The sequence below is a fragment of the Vipera ursinii genome, assembly GCF_947247035.1.
Source record: "Vipera ursinii genome assembly, chromosome: 13".
Taxonomy (NCBI): Eukaryota; Metazoa; Chordata; class Lepidosauria; order Squamata; family Viperidae; genus Vipera; species Vipera ursinii.
Genome location: NC_139526.1, coordinates 2,000,843 through 2,019,228, shown reverse-complemented (window position 1 = coordinate 2,019,228; position 18,386 = coordinate 2,000,843). Strand labels below are relative to the sequence as shown.

The 18,386-nt window shown below is 49.8% G+C and overlaps 1 protein-coding gene across 2 annotated transcripts in view; it reads right to left on the bottom strand.

Annotated features, from left to right (window-relative positions):
• Positions 1-16,728, bottom strand: part of PRKCB (protein kinase C beta) — a gene marked incomplete at its 3' end in the record, with an annotated part of 194,006 nt that extends 177,278 nt beyond the window's left edge. For both annotated transcript variants that reach the window (XM_083373128.1, XM_083373127.1), the window contains exons 1-2: positions 16,504-16,728; positions 14,989-15,020 (exon numbers count right to left, since the gene is read on the bottom strand). In XM_083373128.1, coding sequence (XP_083229254.1) covers positions 14,989-15,020; positions 16,504-16,712 — 241 coding nt within the window. In that variant the 5' untranslated portion in view covers positions 16,713-16,728. The remainder of the gene's footprint in view (positions 1-14,988; positions 15,021-16,503) is intronic.
• Between the last annotated feature and the right edge of the window lie 1,658 nt (positions 16,729-18,386).

Genomic DNA, 18,386 nt, shown 5'->3' with positions numbered 1-18,386 from the left:
GATAAACCCTGATTCTGCCCCTGCACAGGTTAGGGTGTCAAAGAGGAGAACGAGAAGAAGGGAGCGTCAAGGGGGTATTTTTAAAACGTCCTTTCCAGGAGGACATAGTGATAGAGGAGATGCCTGTGGTCAAAAAATATCACCTTTCTTGAAAGAGCTGCTAGACAGATTCAGTCCCAGGATAAAATATGAGTCAGATGAGTAAGGAGCCTTATAAAGCATAAATCTCTCTCTCTCTCTCTCTAGTTGCCACTGACTTTCAGAAACTTTCTAGATTAGCTCTCTTTATTCTTTCTAATCTTTTCTTCATTTATCTGGTAAATTTATATAGCCCCCTTCTCATATGCATATACATACTGCATATACATGAGCAGTGTACAAAGTTTAAAAACACAAATAATCAACAAAATAATCAAATCTGTAACAAACAAAAAAATTATTAAAAATTAGAAACAATAAAAACCATTAGAAAAACCGTAATCTCAGGGAGAACGCACTCAGCTTCCCCTACTCCCTACAGCTGCTCAGTTTCATATCTTTAGCTTCAAATCAGAATCTTGTCTGACGGTATGTATAGAGAAGTATTATAGGGACCCGGTGGCTCAGGACGCTGAGCCTGTCAGTCAGAAGGTCCGCAGTTTGGCGGGTCGAATCCCGAGTGCCGCGTAACAGAGTGAGCGCCTGTTACTCATCCCAGCTTCTGCCAACCTAGCAGTTCGAAAGCACGTAAAAATGCAAGTAGAAAAATAGGTACCCCTACGGTGGGAAGGTAACAGCGTTCCGTGCGCCTTTGGCGTCTAGTCATGCCGGCCACATGGCCACGGAGACGTCCTCGGACGAGCGCTGGCTCTTCGGCTTTGAAACGGAGATGAGCACCGGCCCCTAGAGTCGGAAACGACTAGCACGCATGTGCGGGGGAACCTTTACCTTTACCTTTTATAGAGAAGTACGTATCGAGAAGCTCAAAACATAAATGCTTTTATCCCTCTTATGCCCAAATGGAGGTTCTTGCCAGAAGGCAACTTCTATCTAACCCAGCAGTGGCTTCCCAGTTGTTCCGAAGGGCGAGATGCAAAGGAATTCCTGCCCTTCCATTTGGCTGTTTCCTGGACCCAAACCCAGTCTGCTTCCCAGCCCTGATCTCAAGGCAGCTGCTGAGGTTGAGCCAGGGCGCGGAGGTGGGGGTGTATGACAAAAACACCCCCCTCCCACAACCCCCTTTGCTCCATCCAAGCTGCTGCCGCAGAAGGTTTGGAATGCAATTCTCTCTTGCAAATGCCACTGACAATATGTATCAGCTATTCTAATCTATCAGTATTTGACATCCAGCGATACATTTTACACTCAGTGAGGTTTTGATCTTGGAGGAATAACAACTAAGAATAAAAACAACACTAGCTTGCCAGTGTCACACATTACGCCCTGTCATGCCTCAATGCCTTGGCCTCTGAAGTTGAAAAGAGCCACATTTCAGAGCTGACTGCAGAATCTCAGTCAGGGTTGGAAAGGAAATATTCACATCAGGATGGGGCTTCAGCTGCAGCAAAGAATCCCCAACTTCTCCCAGCGTTTGCAACGGCCTGGTGAAGCATTTGGAGAAGTGAGCTGTGGGGCTGTCTTTAAGGGGGTGGGAGGGAGAAGCCCGTCCTTTACTGGGGGCCCAGAATGGGGCAGCCAGCAGACCAGCAGAGCATCCCTCGAGGCTGTGGGCACCGTTTGCCAACGCCTGGCAGCAGCAATCTTTTGCTCTTGCTGCTGCTGGCACCTCAAATTCATCTGCTCCTGGTGAATTTGGGGAAGGGAGTAGGTGTGTGAGCAACCACGGGTAGAAAAAGCAACAATCCAGTTTTAAGGTGAACACTTATGTAACTGTTCAGAGCTGGATTAAAACATTTGCTCTTCTCCTTTGCCAGCGCTGCTTTTGACCCAAGAGAGAAGGCTGGATATCATTCATCAGAGCCAAGTTGTTTGAAATCAGTCTATGTGTCTAGAAAGGAAGAGAGACAGCAGTGCACAAAAGTAGATGCCTCCCACTCAAAGCACGGGTGAGAGAGGGCAGAACAGCTGGCAGTTCACAAACTGGTGCCCAAATTAGTCACATCAAATTGCAGGAAACTCTGCAGTCAATCAGATGCGGTTACTACTTTATCTGATGGAACTGAAAGTCAAAGTTATTTCAGAGTGAAGTCTGGGCAGGAGACACATTTCAAGAAGTTGCTAAGATCCCCCAAAGGAATCCAGGAAGGGACTTCAGTTCTTCCCAAACTACAGATTGGTTTGGCTCTCCTTTCTCAGCTAACATTAACAGAATAATACAATAACAAGTGTTGGAAGGGAGCTTCTAGTCCAGCCCTGTGCTCAAGTTAGAGACCTTATACCATTTCAGGCAAATGGCTGTCCAGTCTCTTCTTAAAAGCCACCCACAAATTCTGAAGGCAAGCGGGTCCACTGGTTAATTGTCCTCACTGTTAGGAATTTCTCCTTTTATTTCTAGGTTGCTTCTCTCCTTGATCAGTTTCCATCCATTGTTTCTTGTTTTGCTTTCTGGTCCTTTGGAGAATAGCTTGACCTCCCTCTTCTCTGTGGCAGCCCCGCAGATACTGGAACACTGCTATCGTGCCACCCCTGGTCTTTTTCACTAGACTAGACTTACCCAGTTCCTGCAACCATTCTTCATATGTTTTAGCCTCCAGGCCTTTAATCATCTTCGCTGACCTTCTCTGCACTCTTTCCAGAGTCTCCACATCTTTTTTATATTGTGGGGACCAAAACTGGACGCAGTATTCTGCTGTGTTCTTACAAAGCCTTTGTAAAGTGGTACTAATATTTTGTGTGATCTTGATTCTATCCCTCTGTTAATGCAACCTAGGACTGCATTGGCTTTTTTGGCTGCTGCCGCATACTGTTGGCTCATATTTAAGTGATTGTCCACTGGGACTTCAAGGTCCCTCTCACAGTTACTGGCATTAAGCCAAGTTTCACCTGTTCTGTACCTATAGAGTTGGTTTTTCTTGCCTAAGTGTAAAATCTTACTTTTCTGAATTTGATTTTGTTAGGGCACATTGTTCAAGTCTGTTGAAATCCATCTGGATCTTGAGCCTATCTTCTTGGGAACTGGCTTTTCCTTCCAGATTAGCCTCATCTGCAAATTTGATGACTTCTCCTTCTATTCCCTCGTCTAAATCTAAATCTCAACGTGAATTTCAGTTCATATTTATCTAATGAGTAGCCAGCTATATAAATTCTCTAAAATAAATAAATAAAATAAAATAAAGATAACAGAAAATCAAAATCAATTCAGAGTGAAAGCTGTGCAAAAGACATCTCCAGCAGTCACCAAAACCTCCTTAAAGGGGGGCAATTGAGAGAGGAATTTCAATTCATGTGAAATTGACATTGTTTTGTCATGCAAATCATCCTTTCTCTCTAATGTAATTCTGCAGTGCTGCTTGGTGGAACTCAAGGCCCCTCGCACTTTAATCATCTTCTGGACCAAAGTAGAATCTTGCACACAGCTAAACCCCTAAGTCTAGGCTGCAATGTCTTATATGCCACTGCCCAGGAGGTGAAAAGTGGGCTGCCCCAAAAGGGCACAGTAGCATGCTGGACCACCCTCACTTCACTGATGCCCAAGATGACAAAATGTCTTTCCAGCCTGAGTCTCCATTGGTCAAATCTTCATGACAAAATTCTGCTCAGGGCTTGGTGATGTTCTGAGAAACAAAGTATGTACAAGGGGCAGTTCCCCAAGCAAATTATGAAAATTCTGAAAGCTTTAAAACATTACAAGCTTTAAAAAAGGCTTTAAACGTTTAAAGCAAGGCAACTAGAGCACCATGAAAACCAACAGATTCATTGTGGACACATGGTAGCCTCTGACATAATAGAGCAGTTGGTATATTTTAGCTGCACTCCTTTAAGGGGTCACATTGCTGTTCCGCTAAAGATACAGATGTTTTCAAAAGAGCAGCAGATCCAAAGGATCAGTGCAGGGAAAGAAGGAAGGAAGGAAGGAAGCAACAGGCTATTTGCAACAAGGGCCAAGAATGGAGAACTTATAGACACAGCAGCAAATGAAGGAGCTGCAGGAGAATGTGTCTCCTAAAGTATCCCATCCCATCAAAAGCAATGCTAGCAGGCCATTAGTTGGATATGACCTACTCTCTCAAAAGAATAAACCTTCCTTTTCTGAAGAAAACATATCTCCAAGTTGCTTCTTCAGCTGCTATGGTAGAACATAACAGACCCCGGGAAGGTGCAGGAAGAAACAGGAGCATTGAAAGAGACCCATCAGCCCATAGGAAGAAGACTCAAGGAACTCTGCCTTAATGACATGAGGTATAAATTGATCAGGATAACTGCGTTGCCCTACTAACAAGAAGAGGACGACAGAGAATGAGGTGGCTGGATGGAGTCCCTGGAGCAGGAGGCGTGAGCCTAAATGGACTCCAGAAGATGGTAGAGGACAGGAAGGCCTGGAGGAACGTTGTCCATGGGGTTGCGATGGGTCAGACACGACTTTGCAGCTAACAACAACAACAACTAACAAGAAAGATCTTTCCACAAATCAAATTGGTCTTTATTTTCTGAGCTTCTCCGGATTGCAGGGTTTGACAGCCAGCATGTGCTGAGGCCCATTTGCTCCATCTTTGCTTCTGCCATTCCCAGTCCTAGGCCAGAATTTGCAATTAGCTTACAAATCCTGGTCTGTTGGACACACCACAAAGTAACCGTGTTTGGGCGTATCCAGTCCATGTTGCTCGTTTCTCCAACTATGTTGAGGAGGAAAAAGCAAAATGGAAATGAACGCAGCATGCATAAATGAAACATAGCTTGTGCACAATTTGATTTACTAAGCTAGAATTTCACGTACCATTGGCTACTGTGGCCATCATTTACATATGTAATACTAAATCAGGCTTTTTAAAGAAGCACTTTGTTCAGTAAGACATTAGACAGATTTATACTTCATGCTAAGCCAAAACCATAAAACCACGGTACATCTTATGATGTGTGGATTATATCAATGTTTTTGATACCAGAAAAATATCCTCCCTTTCTTTCAGTTCTTTCAAGGAATCTCACTTAAACTCCAGCTTGAAAGGTTTCCACTGGCAGATCAGAAACCAGTTACGCTAAACCTAAATGTAGATTCCATCCTGTTCAATCTCATTTGAAAAACAAGCTTTATTACTGACAGTCAGTGTATACACCTAGACCAGGGGTCTCCAGACTTGGCAACTTTAAGCCTTGTGGACTTCGACTCCCAGAATTCCTCAGCCAGGGGAATCCTCCAGCTATACTGGCTACGGAATTCTGAGAGGTGAAGTCCACAAGTCTTAAAGTTGCCAAGCCTGGAGACCCCTGATCTAGACCAACCACTCCCTCAGTTTTTTGCTAGTACATCCCACGTGTGGACTGCAGAAGAAAGAGGATTTCACTTCAAATGGGAAAAAATGCCACGGACAGCATTAAATCCTTATGTGGTGCCGGGCACAGAGCAGATCTGCCTTGCAAGCCAGCAGAGACTTCCACAGGAGGCATTAAAAAGTCCAGCCACGTGCCAGAGATCCCACTCGCTTCGGCATTTGTGTGTGGCACCTGCCACACTTGACAAAGGGAACAGGACTTTGGTCACATGCTTGTGGCCACCAACCTCAGGAAGGTGCCAAGCCTTCTACAGGAGCCCCTGGCAGAGTCAGTCGCTGGGGGAAAGGAAGGATCATTGGACCATTTTATAGCCACTTTTGTCCACATATGTCAAATGTGTTCATTTGTCCTCTCCCTATAGAGGACAGGCAGCCCTCAACTTACAATCACTCGTTTAGTGACTGATCAAAATTACAAAAGCACTGAAAAAAGTGATTTATGACTAGCTCTCAAACCTACAACCGTTGCAGCATCCCCAGTCACATGATCAAAATTTGGTTGCTTGGCAACTGTCATGTATTGAGAATGGTTGCAGCATATCGGGGCCACATGATCTACATTTGTGACCTTCCCAGCCGGTTTCTGACAAGTAAAGTCAACCAGGGAAGCTGGATTCACTTAACAACTGCATGATTCACTTAACAACCATGGCAAAAGAGATTGTACAATGGGGTGTGACTCATTTAATAACTGCCTTCTTTAGCAATGGGTTCAAGGAGTACCCGTAATGCACAGTCCATGCTTTAAAAAGGGACGTGGCTTTGGTCAAACAGTTCTGACCACAATCCTTTTTCACACACAAACACACAGGGATTTCCCTGGTGAATCAACAATGACTGACAGTGAGAAGGAAAAACTTTGTAACTCCTATTTTGCATCTCAGAAACAACCACAGGTCTCTAGCTGGTCATTCTTAGGACACGGAGGAAAGGGGAGAAGAGCAGCTGAGCAAAGAGAAGGGGAGGCTCAGAGAGCACTTAAACAAATTCAGGTCTCCCGAAGGCAGATGGATTATATCCTCAGCCACCGAGGGAAGAGCTGACCCACGGACCACTCTCCAGGGTCTCTGAGAAAGCAGGGAGCAACAGCTCCTACTTAGAAGAAAGATGCAAGAAAATCCAGGCAGACTTGAGCAGTGGCTGAAATGCAAGAGAGGGAATGGAGGAGAATGGTTAGCAAAAATATAAGGCACAAGCTTAGGATGGGAACGAGGCAGTTTGGCAGTAGTCCATGTGAAAGGGATCCAGTGCCGCCATCAGTTAAACACGAGCCAACAAAGTGATGGGCTGCTCAAGAGGCAAAGGCTGCACTGGGGGCACTGGGGAGCAGCCCGAAAAGGGAAGCCTGGCCTTGGGAAGGAAGGCTACAAGGCTGGACACCACCCCACCACTATTTTTGCTCCACACTTGAAAGAAGATCAGCAATCTGTAACTGCAATCAGCCCAAACTCAAGGGGGGGACCCCACTGAAGAAGGTCAAGAGTGCGGAGAAGAACAACTAAAATGATTAAGGCCCTGGAGAGTAAAACATATGAAGAATGGTTGCAGGAACTGGATGTGTCTAGTAGTCTAATGAAGAGAAGGGCGAGGGGGGACATGACAGCAGTCTTCCAATATCTCAGGGGCTGCCACAAAGAAGAGGGAGGTCAAGCTATTCTCCAAAGCACCAGAAAGCAAGACAAGAAACAAGGGGTGGAAACTGGTCAAGGAGAGAAGCAACCTAGAACTAAAGGAGAAATTTCCTGACAACGAGAACAACCAGCCAATGGACCAGCTCGTCTTCAGAATTTGTGGGTGTTCCATCACTGGAGGTTTTCAAGAGACTGGACAGCCATTTGTCTGGAATGGTATAAGGTCTTCTGCGAGAGCAGGGGGTTCAATTAGATGACCTCCAAGGTCCCTTTCAACTCTGTTATTCTGTTCTTATTGAGGAAACCAAGATGGCAGGCAAATGGGAAATGCTTGGTAATTGCAAAACAATGAATGGAGCCAAATAACTCAGAGGTAGGGCCCATGAAGAGTTAGAATTCTCACACTGAGAGACCAAATAAGGGCACCGGTGGCTTTTTGGGTCAATTAATTAGGGCTTGCAAAGTGGGTTAGTTTCTAAGAGCAATTGAGCTAAACAGGTACCAGGCTAATTACTAGCTCAGGTGCTTTAGTGAATCCTTGACCACCTCTTCCCTCCTGAGTGAGTTTCCTCTCCCCCGAGATTTAAATGGCCCCCACCCCAGTGGTGGGATTCAAATATGAGAACAACTGGTTCTCTGTGTGGATGCTGCTTCTGGAAGTCCATCCTGGGCGTGGTCAACAAGAAATTAGCTAACTGGCTGAATCCCACCACTGCCCCACCCTACTGGAACCTTGGAGGGCCTTGAAGGCCTGGCTCTCCTAATCAGCCTTCGGAAGCCCCTTTTCTTCTTTGTTAGTCATTTCTGCCATTTTATTCTTTTTTGTTGTTTTTGAATGCTTTTAACAATTTGTAAATTGCCCAGAGTTCCTGGGAGTCAGGTAGCATATGCGTGATGGTGGTGGTGGTGATGAAGATGGTGATGACAACAACGACATGACAGCACCAACCCCAGATAGCCGAAGCCTGAATTTACTGCCTGGGTTCCCACGATTAAGGGCAGCCAGAGGGTTTTCTGGCCAGGGGATCACAGCCAAAGTCTTAACAAACTGGGTGAAGTAAGACAGCACCTTAACCCTGATTCCTTTGTTTGGACAGAACATGTTGTGTGAGCACTGCAATTGCCTTTGATCCTGAGTTTTAGGGGTGCAGGAAGCCTGGCACTGCTGGCCCTCAGCTGAGCACCCTGGGCCTGACTGCGATGTCCCTTCCGTCCCCAGAAACAGCAGAGCAGATGTCCTCTTCCTGCCGCGTGGAGCTGTGCTATGTGAAAAATCCTGCCTCATCCGTGGTGGGTGGGAGAAGACCTTGCCAAGGAGAACTGTTTGGGTGGATTTCCCCCCTTCTCTTGGAAACCAACTGTGACAAAAATCAAAGACGTTGCATATTAGCAAAGATGGGGCTGTCAAACTGCCAAGACCAACAAAATGAGCATTCCCAGAGAACTAACTAGCTGGTAGAAGAGGCTCGTTGAGTATTTCTTTTAGCCTGGCATCAGGATCTGGTGGTTTTTGAGACAATGAATTAAGGCGTTAGAAAAGGAGGTCTGAGGTCTAAGGTCAGCCTCTGTCCGTGTGTGTGTGTGTGTGTGTGTGTGTGTGTGTGTGTGTGTCCCCTTAGTCTATGCCTGGCGCTCTGTAGGAAAGTTCAGCTACAGCACAGAGGAAGGAGGAGTTGCAGTGGTACGATCCTCAGATCCTGTGTCTCCTCCCTTAGGCGGCCCATGGGGTTCTCCTGACTTGCAATGATCAGGAAAAGTATGGTTCTTGCAAAAGTGACAAGACAGACGCTGAGCCTTGGGTGAATGGCTTTCCTATTCTCCACAACATTTCACTGTCCAGATCCAGTTCAAGAACCCACATGCTGTCCTCCAGATAGCCTAATAACCTGTGCCCTCTGGCTGACCCTGACTCTGGAGTGATGACCTGTCAACATTCCACCCAAGGTTGGCCTCTGGGACTATCAGTCGGCTCCTCAGTTGCTCAGTTATCTCCACAAGGACAGAAACTCTTTGGACGTGAACAATAACTTGGATCATCCCTTACTTTGTCTGTAACTTTAGATTATGGTTCTGACACCACAATGCTACACACTTGTAGAGGGTTATACCAAGTAGGTTTTGTGTGACCTCTCAGAACTGGTGCTATGTGTTCTCTACCAGAGAGTCTTAGTTCCCCTTGCGGTTCCAAGAAAGAAAAAATAGCCTAATGGCTGCACACAGCCCCATTCACTTCCTCCTCATCTCTTAGCCAACTGATCACCTTCCTCAATTAAGGAAAATGACCGTGAATGCCTAGATCTCTTGGACTTGGAGAGAGATCAGAGTAGAACTGCAGTAAAGAAGGAAGAAGGCACTGTTCAACTGTGGTTCTTTCTTGGAACTCCAAAAGCTCCCTCTTGACCTACCAACACTGACCAATTGACTAAGTGACAACACAGTGACAATAAGTGACCAACACTCCTCATTTCAGAAGAGAGGTTGATCTCAGGCTGCTAATAGCACTTAGCAACAGCACTTAAGATTTATATACAGTACCACTCCACAGTGCTTTACAGCCCTCTCTAAGCAATTTACAGAGTCAGCCTGTTGCCCCCAGGGGTTCTCATTTTGGGTTCTCATTTTGCCAACCTTGGAAGGATGGAAGGCTGAGTCAACTATGAGCTGGTAAGAATCAAACTGTCGAACTGCTGGCAGTAGGCAGTCAGTGGAAGTAGCCTGCCATTCTGCCTTCTAACCACTGCGCCACCACAGCTCTAAAGACAATACCAGAGGTGTTCTCGCAGCACAAGAAACCAGAGCTCTCTTCTTGGCCGGAACCTTTGCAACCCACAACTTTCTGATATTGAGGATGCCTTGATCTTCACAATGACCAGTTTTATGAATCATAGCAAACCAAATGGAGGAGTATTTTCTTTTGGTTTAGTACATTGTGTGAAGCCAACCATTGTAACTTCTAAACTATGATTAATGTTTTTTTTAATTACACCTGGATGTGATGTATAAAGCCAACCAAAATGGAGGGTCTGTGAATACACGCCCCCTCTTCCAAGAATACACACATGCCCTTCCTGTGCAAGATGTCAGCCTTCCTACCCCACTCTGCAACCAACAGACAGGAGCAACAATTTGGCACCTAGAAAGTCTGCATCTCCTTTGTTAACACCCAATCTTGGCTAGATTCACAAAACATCTCGAGCTAGATCAGGTGAAGCCTAGCAGATGCCTTCACACAACATACCAAGCTTGGCTATTGTTAAGTTCAGTTAGTCTTGTTATGACTTAGCACATTGTGTTATTCCAGCATATTTGGTTAGTTCATAGTTCGATGTATGGTATGAACCCTAAAAATGGAAATGACAGTGCCCAGATTTAGCATATCTAAACAGAGCCATTGTTTCTGCAGAAAGGCATTAAAAGAGGGACCACGCTGCTCCCACGTTGATGTAGGAGCTCTTTTAGTGCTGCCACCAAATGCAGTGATTAACCCTCAAATCAAGCATATATTGGCAAACACCCACCGTCAGCCTTAAGAGCTCTAACATGTGGATCGAAGCACCTTCACTTTTCCTGAAAGGAGACCAAGGAATTGACGGTTGGAAAGACACGTAGGATGTCTTTGCTCATTTCCATCTAGACAGAGGAAAAGGGTCTTAAAGTAAGAAAAAGTTCAGAAGCAGAGAATGAGTCCTGGACCCAGAGGCAAGGATTGGCTGAGGTCATGGAATAGCATGCGAAATTCGGAAGAGGCAGCGAAAGAGCCACCCCAGGGCCCATCTTTCTGCCTCTGCTGGTTTAATGACCAAGGAATAGGCAAGGGGTCTCGGTGGGGGAGGGGGAACGGGAGTTTAGAGAACCGAGCACCGCAGAGGAGCTAAAAAAAGAGGGAACCCAGGAAGGCCATTTATACCTCCAAGAGAGAAGCATTCTGAAGAGCTGTCTACACATGCCAAGAGTTCGCTGCTCTGTCTGCCCTTTACTGCTCTAACCATCTGTAGGTTTTCTCCACTCCTGAGAAGGAAGAGAAGCCTCAGCAAAGAAGCCGCCGGCGGCAGCATGCTTAAAGTCCCAAATCAATGTCTAATTGAATGCCTATCAATTCTGGTTTATGGCTGGCCATGAATGCTGCGTCGAAAGAACGCTAAGAAAGAAGGACAACTAGAAACACAAAAGCCCCGATTTCCCATCTGGAATTCTGCCAGCATTGAAACACCTCCCTCTCACCAACCCACCCCCCAGTTCAGGACTGGGGAATCCCCTCTCCTGTGAGCTTTGAGGACGAGCAGCAGAAAGATGTGCCAGGAGCCATGCCAGGAAGGGTTAGGGTCAACACGGCTTCTGAGTCCTGCTGTCCCGAGGGCATCCAACCTCTGCCAGAGTAAACAAATCAAGAGAAAAGAGGGATTTTCTCCTCAAACAATGCATGGTTTGAAGCCTAAACCCTTTCCTTTCCCCTCACCCCCAATCACGGCAGCTGTTGCTAAGACAGGCCAAGGAGGTCTGGCCCAGATCGGCTTCCCGTCTCTTCCAAGAGTCTGCCAGATAGCCTTGGTTACAAGTGAAGGTGTGGGGAGCCAGACTTCCGGTCCCAAAGGAGCCTCCAGATCTGTCAAGGGGGGGTCTCAAATTACGACCTGGCCAAACCTCCCTATTCTGGAAAACTGACAACCGGAAGACTCAGAGATGCAGAAACCAAACAGGGCGGTTTTGCTTTATTTCATAGCCTTTGATGAGCATCCCAAATGCTGGAAACCAGATCTGATCCCGATCCAGATCTCCATTATTAAAATTTCTAGTTCCAGGGTGCATCAAATCCCGAGAGAGCGCTGCAAGAATTATGTCTTTTGCACTGCAAATCCCAAAGCTTTGTCTAAGAGCTTCACCTGTAATTAATTTTCTGACTGTCCTAATCAATGCCACCATGTGCTCAGAGCCTGCAGCCCTGCTCTTTCGGAGGCGAAGGCACTTTTGAGGTGCAGTTTTGATTAGTTCACCAACTGCTGTCCCTCAGAAGCTGCCTCCTATCAAGCCTGGCCACCGTCTCCCCTCTCAGATGGCTCAGGGTGGACCTTCTGGCCAAACAGGGTTTAAATGGGGGATGCTCTGGGCGCTCTTCTGCTGCGCCGATGCATGCGAGGCCTCCATGTGCTGGGGGGGAGGAGCCTTCTCAAACGAGCGACTCCCCCTGGCCTGTTGGAGACCGTCAATTGCTCCAGGCAAAGGCACATCCCACATGAGCATGGCACGGGCAGAGAGAGAGAGAGAGAGAGAGAGAGAGAGAGAGAGAGAGAGAGAGAGAGAGAGAGAGAGAGAGAGATACCAGCCAGAACCTTATTTCAACCCAGGCAGAAAATGCAGCATTTGGGACTGGGCACCACACAAAATCTCCACTGCTTAGGCTGCTGCATGTGCTGGCTGCCTCCCCCCCCGCCCCCGCCGAATCTGCCTTCTGAAACAGCTGCTCAACCGGCCTCAAGGCAGGACTGGGAAGAAGGGGGCTTAGCTGGGGAAAGCAGGCCAGACAGGAGGGAAGTGCGGAGTGAGAAGCAGATGTGTGACCTCTTAGCATTCTCCGGGCCTTCTAATCCTGCCCCCCCCCCTCCGGTGCCTAGAGATGCCTGTTTTCTCCCACCCTGGGCCTGCCTGCCCAGTAGTAAAGGATGCCCGTTTTTTCTCTCTCCTCCAAAGCCACTCATCACCACCCGTGTCTTCCACTCTCGCTGGTGGGGCTGGATAATCAAAGCCATTCAGAACAAGAAAGTCCTAAAAAAGGGGGGGGGCACTGCAAATCAAGAGGTCCCATCTCTAATGTGAGAATACACATCAGACTTGCAAGATCCGTTCCATTCTGAAGATGACCCTTTTCTTTTCAAGCATCCTCAGAATTAGCTTCTCCATCACAATGACCCTATCAGGTCTTTGAGGATGGCGTGAAATCCAGCAACGAGGCATCTTAAACAAACTCCATTTTGTACACACATCTCCTGGATGCTTTGGCTGCCTTAACTTAGCTGAAGTAACACAATCTGGACTCCTCAGCAGAAAAGCACCCGAGGAGGAGTTCCTGAAGGCAACCCAATGGTTACTATCCAATTGCAACAGCATCCCGGCTTCCTTCCTCCTGCAAGTAAAGTGATCCTGGCAAAGGAAAAAAACTATCAAGAAATGAAAATCTTCTGCAAACGAAAATCCTGCATTTATGATGATCTCAGTGGGCCAGCTTGTCTCCCGGAGTTGTGAGTGCTCCATCACTGGAGGTTTTCAAGAAGAGGCTGGGCAGCCATTTGTCCGGAATGGTGTAAGGTAGTGTATCTCAACCTCGGCCACTTGAAGGGGTGTGGACTTCTGGGAATTGAAGTCCACACCTCTTAAACTTGCCAAGGTTGAGAAACACTGGAGTTAAGCTCTTCTGCTTGAGCCGTGGGCTGGGCTAGAAGACCGCCAAGGTCCCTTCCAGTCCTAGATTCTACATTTCTGCCTTTCCTCCAAAGGAACTCAGCAAAATGGCTACAGCGCCAACTCAGATGCTATCATGCTAACCCCGTTGACCTGTTTTGACCTGTTGCATTCAACCCATCAAGGGGGGGTGGTATTTCCCTGGGTAAATACTGTAGAGAGAAGAAGGTTTACAAGCCCAAGAAGACAACGCCAGAACGCACCATAACATTCCTGGCACCGAGAATCCCCCTCCCGTGAAATTCCACCCCTTTCACCTTCTTTGCACAAGAGAAACTGCAGAAAAGCCCCCCCCCCACCACCACCACCACTTTTCCTTTGAGGTCTATTTTACCTCGCAGCCAAACATCTTTCAGAAATGGCTAACAGAATAAAATATTCACATTACAAACAAACAAATCAGAGCAGCGGCCAAAACAAAAAAGAAAGAACCCCAGCCTCAAAAGAAGTAAACAAGGTTGCAAATCAGTCCAGCATGTTATTAAAGCAAAAGGAGTTTTGTACTTTCATATTTGAAACACAAACACAATTTAAATTATGGCAGGATCCCAGATGGGCCCCTCAGGTTAGATCCTTTTTTGTGTAGAAAACTGCCGAGCATACATTGGAGGGGGGGAACCAATTCACCAGCCCCCAAAGCCTTGCCTACAAGTGCAAAGCATCCCCCCCTCTCTCCCCTCTATCAGGAGTCCCTCTCTCACAAACTAGAGCAAACCATCCATTTCTCCTTGAAGAAGCAAGCCAGGATGAGGAGCAACTCCTTGGAGCAGGCTGCCTCCTCCCCCACCTCTGCCCCCCAGATGACTGACAGAAAGGCAGAGGAAGCGGGGGGGGGGAGGGGGGAGCACCTCAATTAGCCTCACGTTAAGGCGGCTTCTTCCGCTTCCCCTTCAGCCTCACCAGCCACCCCCACATCCTGGATGCTGACAGGGGGGCCGTCCACTGCTGTTCAGAGGGGAAGGGGCTGCCTCTTTGAGCTTCCTCCCAGCTCTCCGGCACCCATTGGGGGGGAAGTGCCCCTTCCCAAGTGGAAGAAGGAGCAGCTCAGCCCGAAGAGGCAGGCCCTTCGCGCTCAGCCTGCCAGAGGCCAAATAAAGAGTCGCTAAGCCCAACCACCAGGAAGACGGAGCAGAAGATGCGGGCCGCTTAGAGGGGAACTCGCTTGGAGTCTCTCTCGTGGGCAGCAATCAGGCTTACAAAATGCCCCCCCCAGAGAACCTCTCCTCCTTGCCACAGGATCCCACTGGACAAGCAACCCGGTTGACCCGGAAAAGCCCAAGTTGGTGGAGACACATTAAGTCAGCCCCAGCCGGACTGAGCGGGGCTCCCGGCATGCGGCAGGATGCAGGCAGGCCTCACCGCTGAAGGCACCTTTGCTTCGATCCAGAGGATGGAGTCCTGCACACCAACAGGTTCTGAGCTTTTCGGGGATTTGCACACAAGACAAAACCACATATCTTGAGCTTGTAACTCACCCTGACACTGGAAGCCTTGCTTTCCAAATCCCCTGCAAAGGGAAAAAAAATAGAGCATGTTAGAATTCATACACGTGCCAATACGCTCCTCTTTGATGTGGTTTCTGCATCTCCAGGTGAGCCTTTAACAAGGCTCAGCACACGTGGGGGGGAAAGCCAAAAGCCACATTTCATTGAACGAGAGGAAGACAACAAGAGAAGCAAAGGAAGAGGTCACAAAGGTGGCCTTGATTACAACGGTTGTGCTGGACAATGACAGCCTTCCCCAACCTGGGGCCCCACTGCTGTGTTGGACCACAACTGTCTAAGTTCCGTCCAGCACGGCTGCTGACCCAGGTGGCCGAAGCACATGGCAGTTGTCGCCCAGTGATTGGGAAGGTCGGAAATGGACCCGAGCGAGCAGGGCAACCACCGCAGAAAAGAGGAACGGAGAGACATCCCTTGGTTCCTCCTGAGCTGGTAGGAGACAGACATAGACAACTCCTGGGGGCTGAGAAGGCCCCACTGGAGGCCCCTCCCGTGATCTGTGCAAAGAAGGGGGAACTCAGCAGACTTCAGTCTGGTCCAGCAAAGAATATCTTTTAAACCAGCCCCTGGCTGTGGGAATCACTGATCCTGCACAAGCCAAGCGATCCTGTGTTGAGTGTGCATATTTAGCACATGCTGGGGAGCCCCCAGTTAAAGGAATGATGTTCGTCTCATCTTTTTTCCCCAAAATTGCAGATGATGGTAAGCTAAGACAGGGTTAGAGAACAGATATTCTCAGAGGTTTACCTCTCGCCTCTGCTAACACAGAAGTCTCTCTTCCTTCCCCCTCCTCCCACCCGCCATGAGTTTTCTCCATCATGTTCACATCCCTGTTGTGTTGGGGAACTGATGTTAGGTCCGGAGGACCAGCGTGGGTGTTTTCCCCTCCTGGAAGCAGCTAGCTTGGCCCGAGAGACTAGGGAAGTTTCAGACGGAGCTGGGTCTCTGGTTGTGGGAATCCAACCCTTGGTGAAGGAGGCCATCACGCTTGGCCACAATACGGTCTGTTTGGCCCCTCCCTGGAGGTTATGGGAATGCAGCCCTTCTGACTTATTCACCCGGCACCGCGACTCCGAGGACCCCCGCCCCAAACCTTGAGAAAAGTTGCAGGGGCAGAGAAGTGGGGAAGGGGCGGCCTCCCCGGAGCAGCTTCCCATCCCGATCAGCCCTCCTTTCAGCCCGGCCATCGGGCGCGAGCTGGCCGCGGACAATGGAACGTGTAGTAGCCCACCCTGCTCGGAGGGCTCCAGGTTGGGGGAAGCCTGGCAGGGCGAAGGCAGCTAGCCGGGCAGACGAGTCAGACCGCGGTGGGGGGCGGGGGGGGGGGGACCGGAGAGCCGGCCTGAGAAGCGGGAGGCGAAAGTTACCCGCTTTGCCACGAGGGCGGAGGGGAAGCGTCGTATCCCGCCCCCCCCCCGGGCCAAGGGCGCCCCGCGCGGGGAGGGAAGGGCCGAAGCCGGGGCACGGAGGGGCGAGCGGGCGCCTCACCAGATGAAGTCGGTGCAGTGGCTGCAGAAGGTGGGCTGCTTGAAGAAGCGGGCGGTGAACTTGTGGTTCTTGACCTCGTGCACGTTCTTCTGGCGAAGGGCGCCTTTGCGGGCGAAGCGGACCAGGCCCTCCTCGCCCTCCGGGCCGGGGGGAGCCGGGGGCGCCGTCGCCTCCGCCGCCGCCGCAGCAGCCTCAGCCGGCTCGGCCATGCTGCCGCTCCTGCCGCCGCCGCCGCCGCTGCACGGATGCCGCCGAGCTGCCTGGCGCGGCCGCCGCTCCGCCCGCTGGTGCTGAAGCTGCGGCGGCGACACCTCTGGCCGCCACTGGGCAGAGGCAGCGCCGAGCCTCTGGCGCCCGCCCCCCCCGCGCGCCCCGCCCCCCCCGCCCCCCCGCGTCTTCCGGCGCCCCCCGCCCGGCATCCCCCCGGCGGCCAGCGGGCCGAAGGGAGGCAACTTGGAGGGCGACCGCGGAGAAATGGGCCGAAGCGGGGCCCGGGGCAGGGGGAGGAAAGTCGGGGCTCCGGCGGCCTCTGCAGGAGCGGCGCCTCTGGGGGCCGGGAGAGCCGTCCCTTCGGGGCCCCTTTGTGTGGCAGAGGAGGCGCCCTAAGCTGCATTCTGGCTAGTTTTGCATTGGAAGCTGCGTGGAAAGGATCTGAACTCAGGACCCAGAGGGTGGGTATTGTGTGAATGCAGCCAGGAGTCCAGAATAAGGCCCGCTCAGAGCCCCACTCTGGAACCCAAGGATAGGATGGACGTGGCTAAAAAATCAAGAGGACGGCACAAGACTGTAACCGAATTACCACCTGGTTTTGATGTGCATCTCACATGATTTGACTTCTTCGACTGCCCACCCCACCCTCCGTGGACCCCAAGAACCTCTGTCAGGGTCCACAGGGCCTGTCTCTTGCAGGTGGGTCCCAGAAGCCCCTGCCGGCCGGACGTAGTTGTTCAAAGGGCTGCTGATGCCCTTCCAGGTTCACGGCAGCCCAGAATCAGCCCTGGAAGAGTTTCTCAAGCAGGGCCGTAAGTCACCGAAATCCCAAGTCTGGCAGCAGAAGGGCTGCATTTCAGCAGCAGGTTTTTTGCTTTGCTTCCCCCCCCCCTTGCTAAGGAAGGGTGGGGGTGGGCGCCAAAGGCCTCCCAAAGGGGGCTGTTGCCACCAGTCAGTGGGCGCCCTCCTGCTCAGGCCCAGAGGCTGAGTTGCTGTCAGAGTTGGGCCCTGAGCTCAGCAGTAAATCTCTCTCTAGGAAGCTCCCGGGATGTAAGTCACTTTACCGCCAGCCACCTCTGGAGTCTCCCCTGTCCTGCCTTCTCGGCTCTGCCCAGAGATGAAGGGTGGTGGCCGAGCACAGGTGGGGCTGTCTTGTCCTTCCAGAAGGAGAGCAGGTGCTGGACCAGCTTCTTAGCCACTGGTGAATTGGACTGCACAACAAAAAGAAACAAACCCAATCCATTGTTCTATAGGTGTCTCTCTCCCTCTCTGTCTGTCTGTCTCTCTTTCTCCCTCTCCCCCCCTCTCTCCATCTCCTTCTACCTCTCTCTGTGTCTCCCTCCCTCTCCCCCTCTCCTCTCCCCCTTTTTCTCCCTAATCTCGCACTCCCTCTCCCCTTCTCTCCGTCTCCCTCACACCTCCCTCCCCACTCTCTCCCTTTCCTCTCTCCCTCCTCTCTCCCTCTCTCTGTTTCCTCTCCCTCTTTCTCCCTCCTCTCCCTCTCCCTCTCCCTTTCTCTGTCTCCTTCTCTCCCTGTCTTCCCCTCCCTCCTTCTCTTCCCGCCCCCCCCTGCTTAGCTTCCAAGTAATATATTGTTGAAAAATAAATTTCTGTAGTGCAGCAGTACATAATACTTTCCAGATTTAAGTTTGGGTATTTGTTTTATTGTTTAG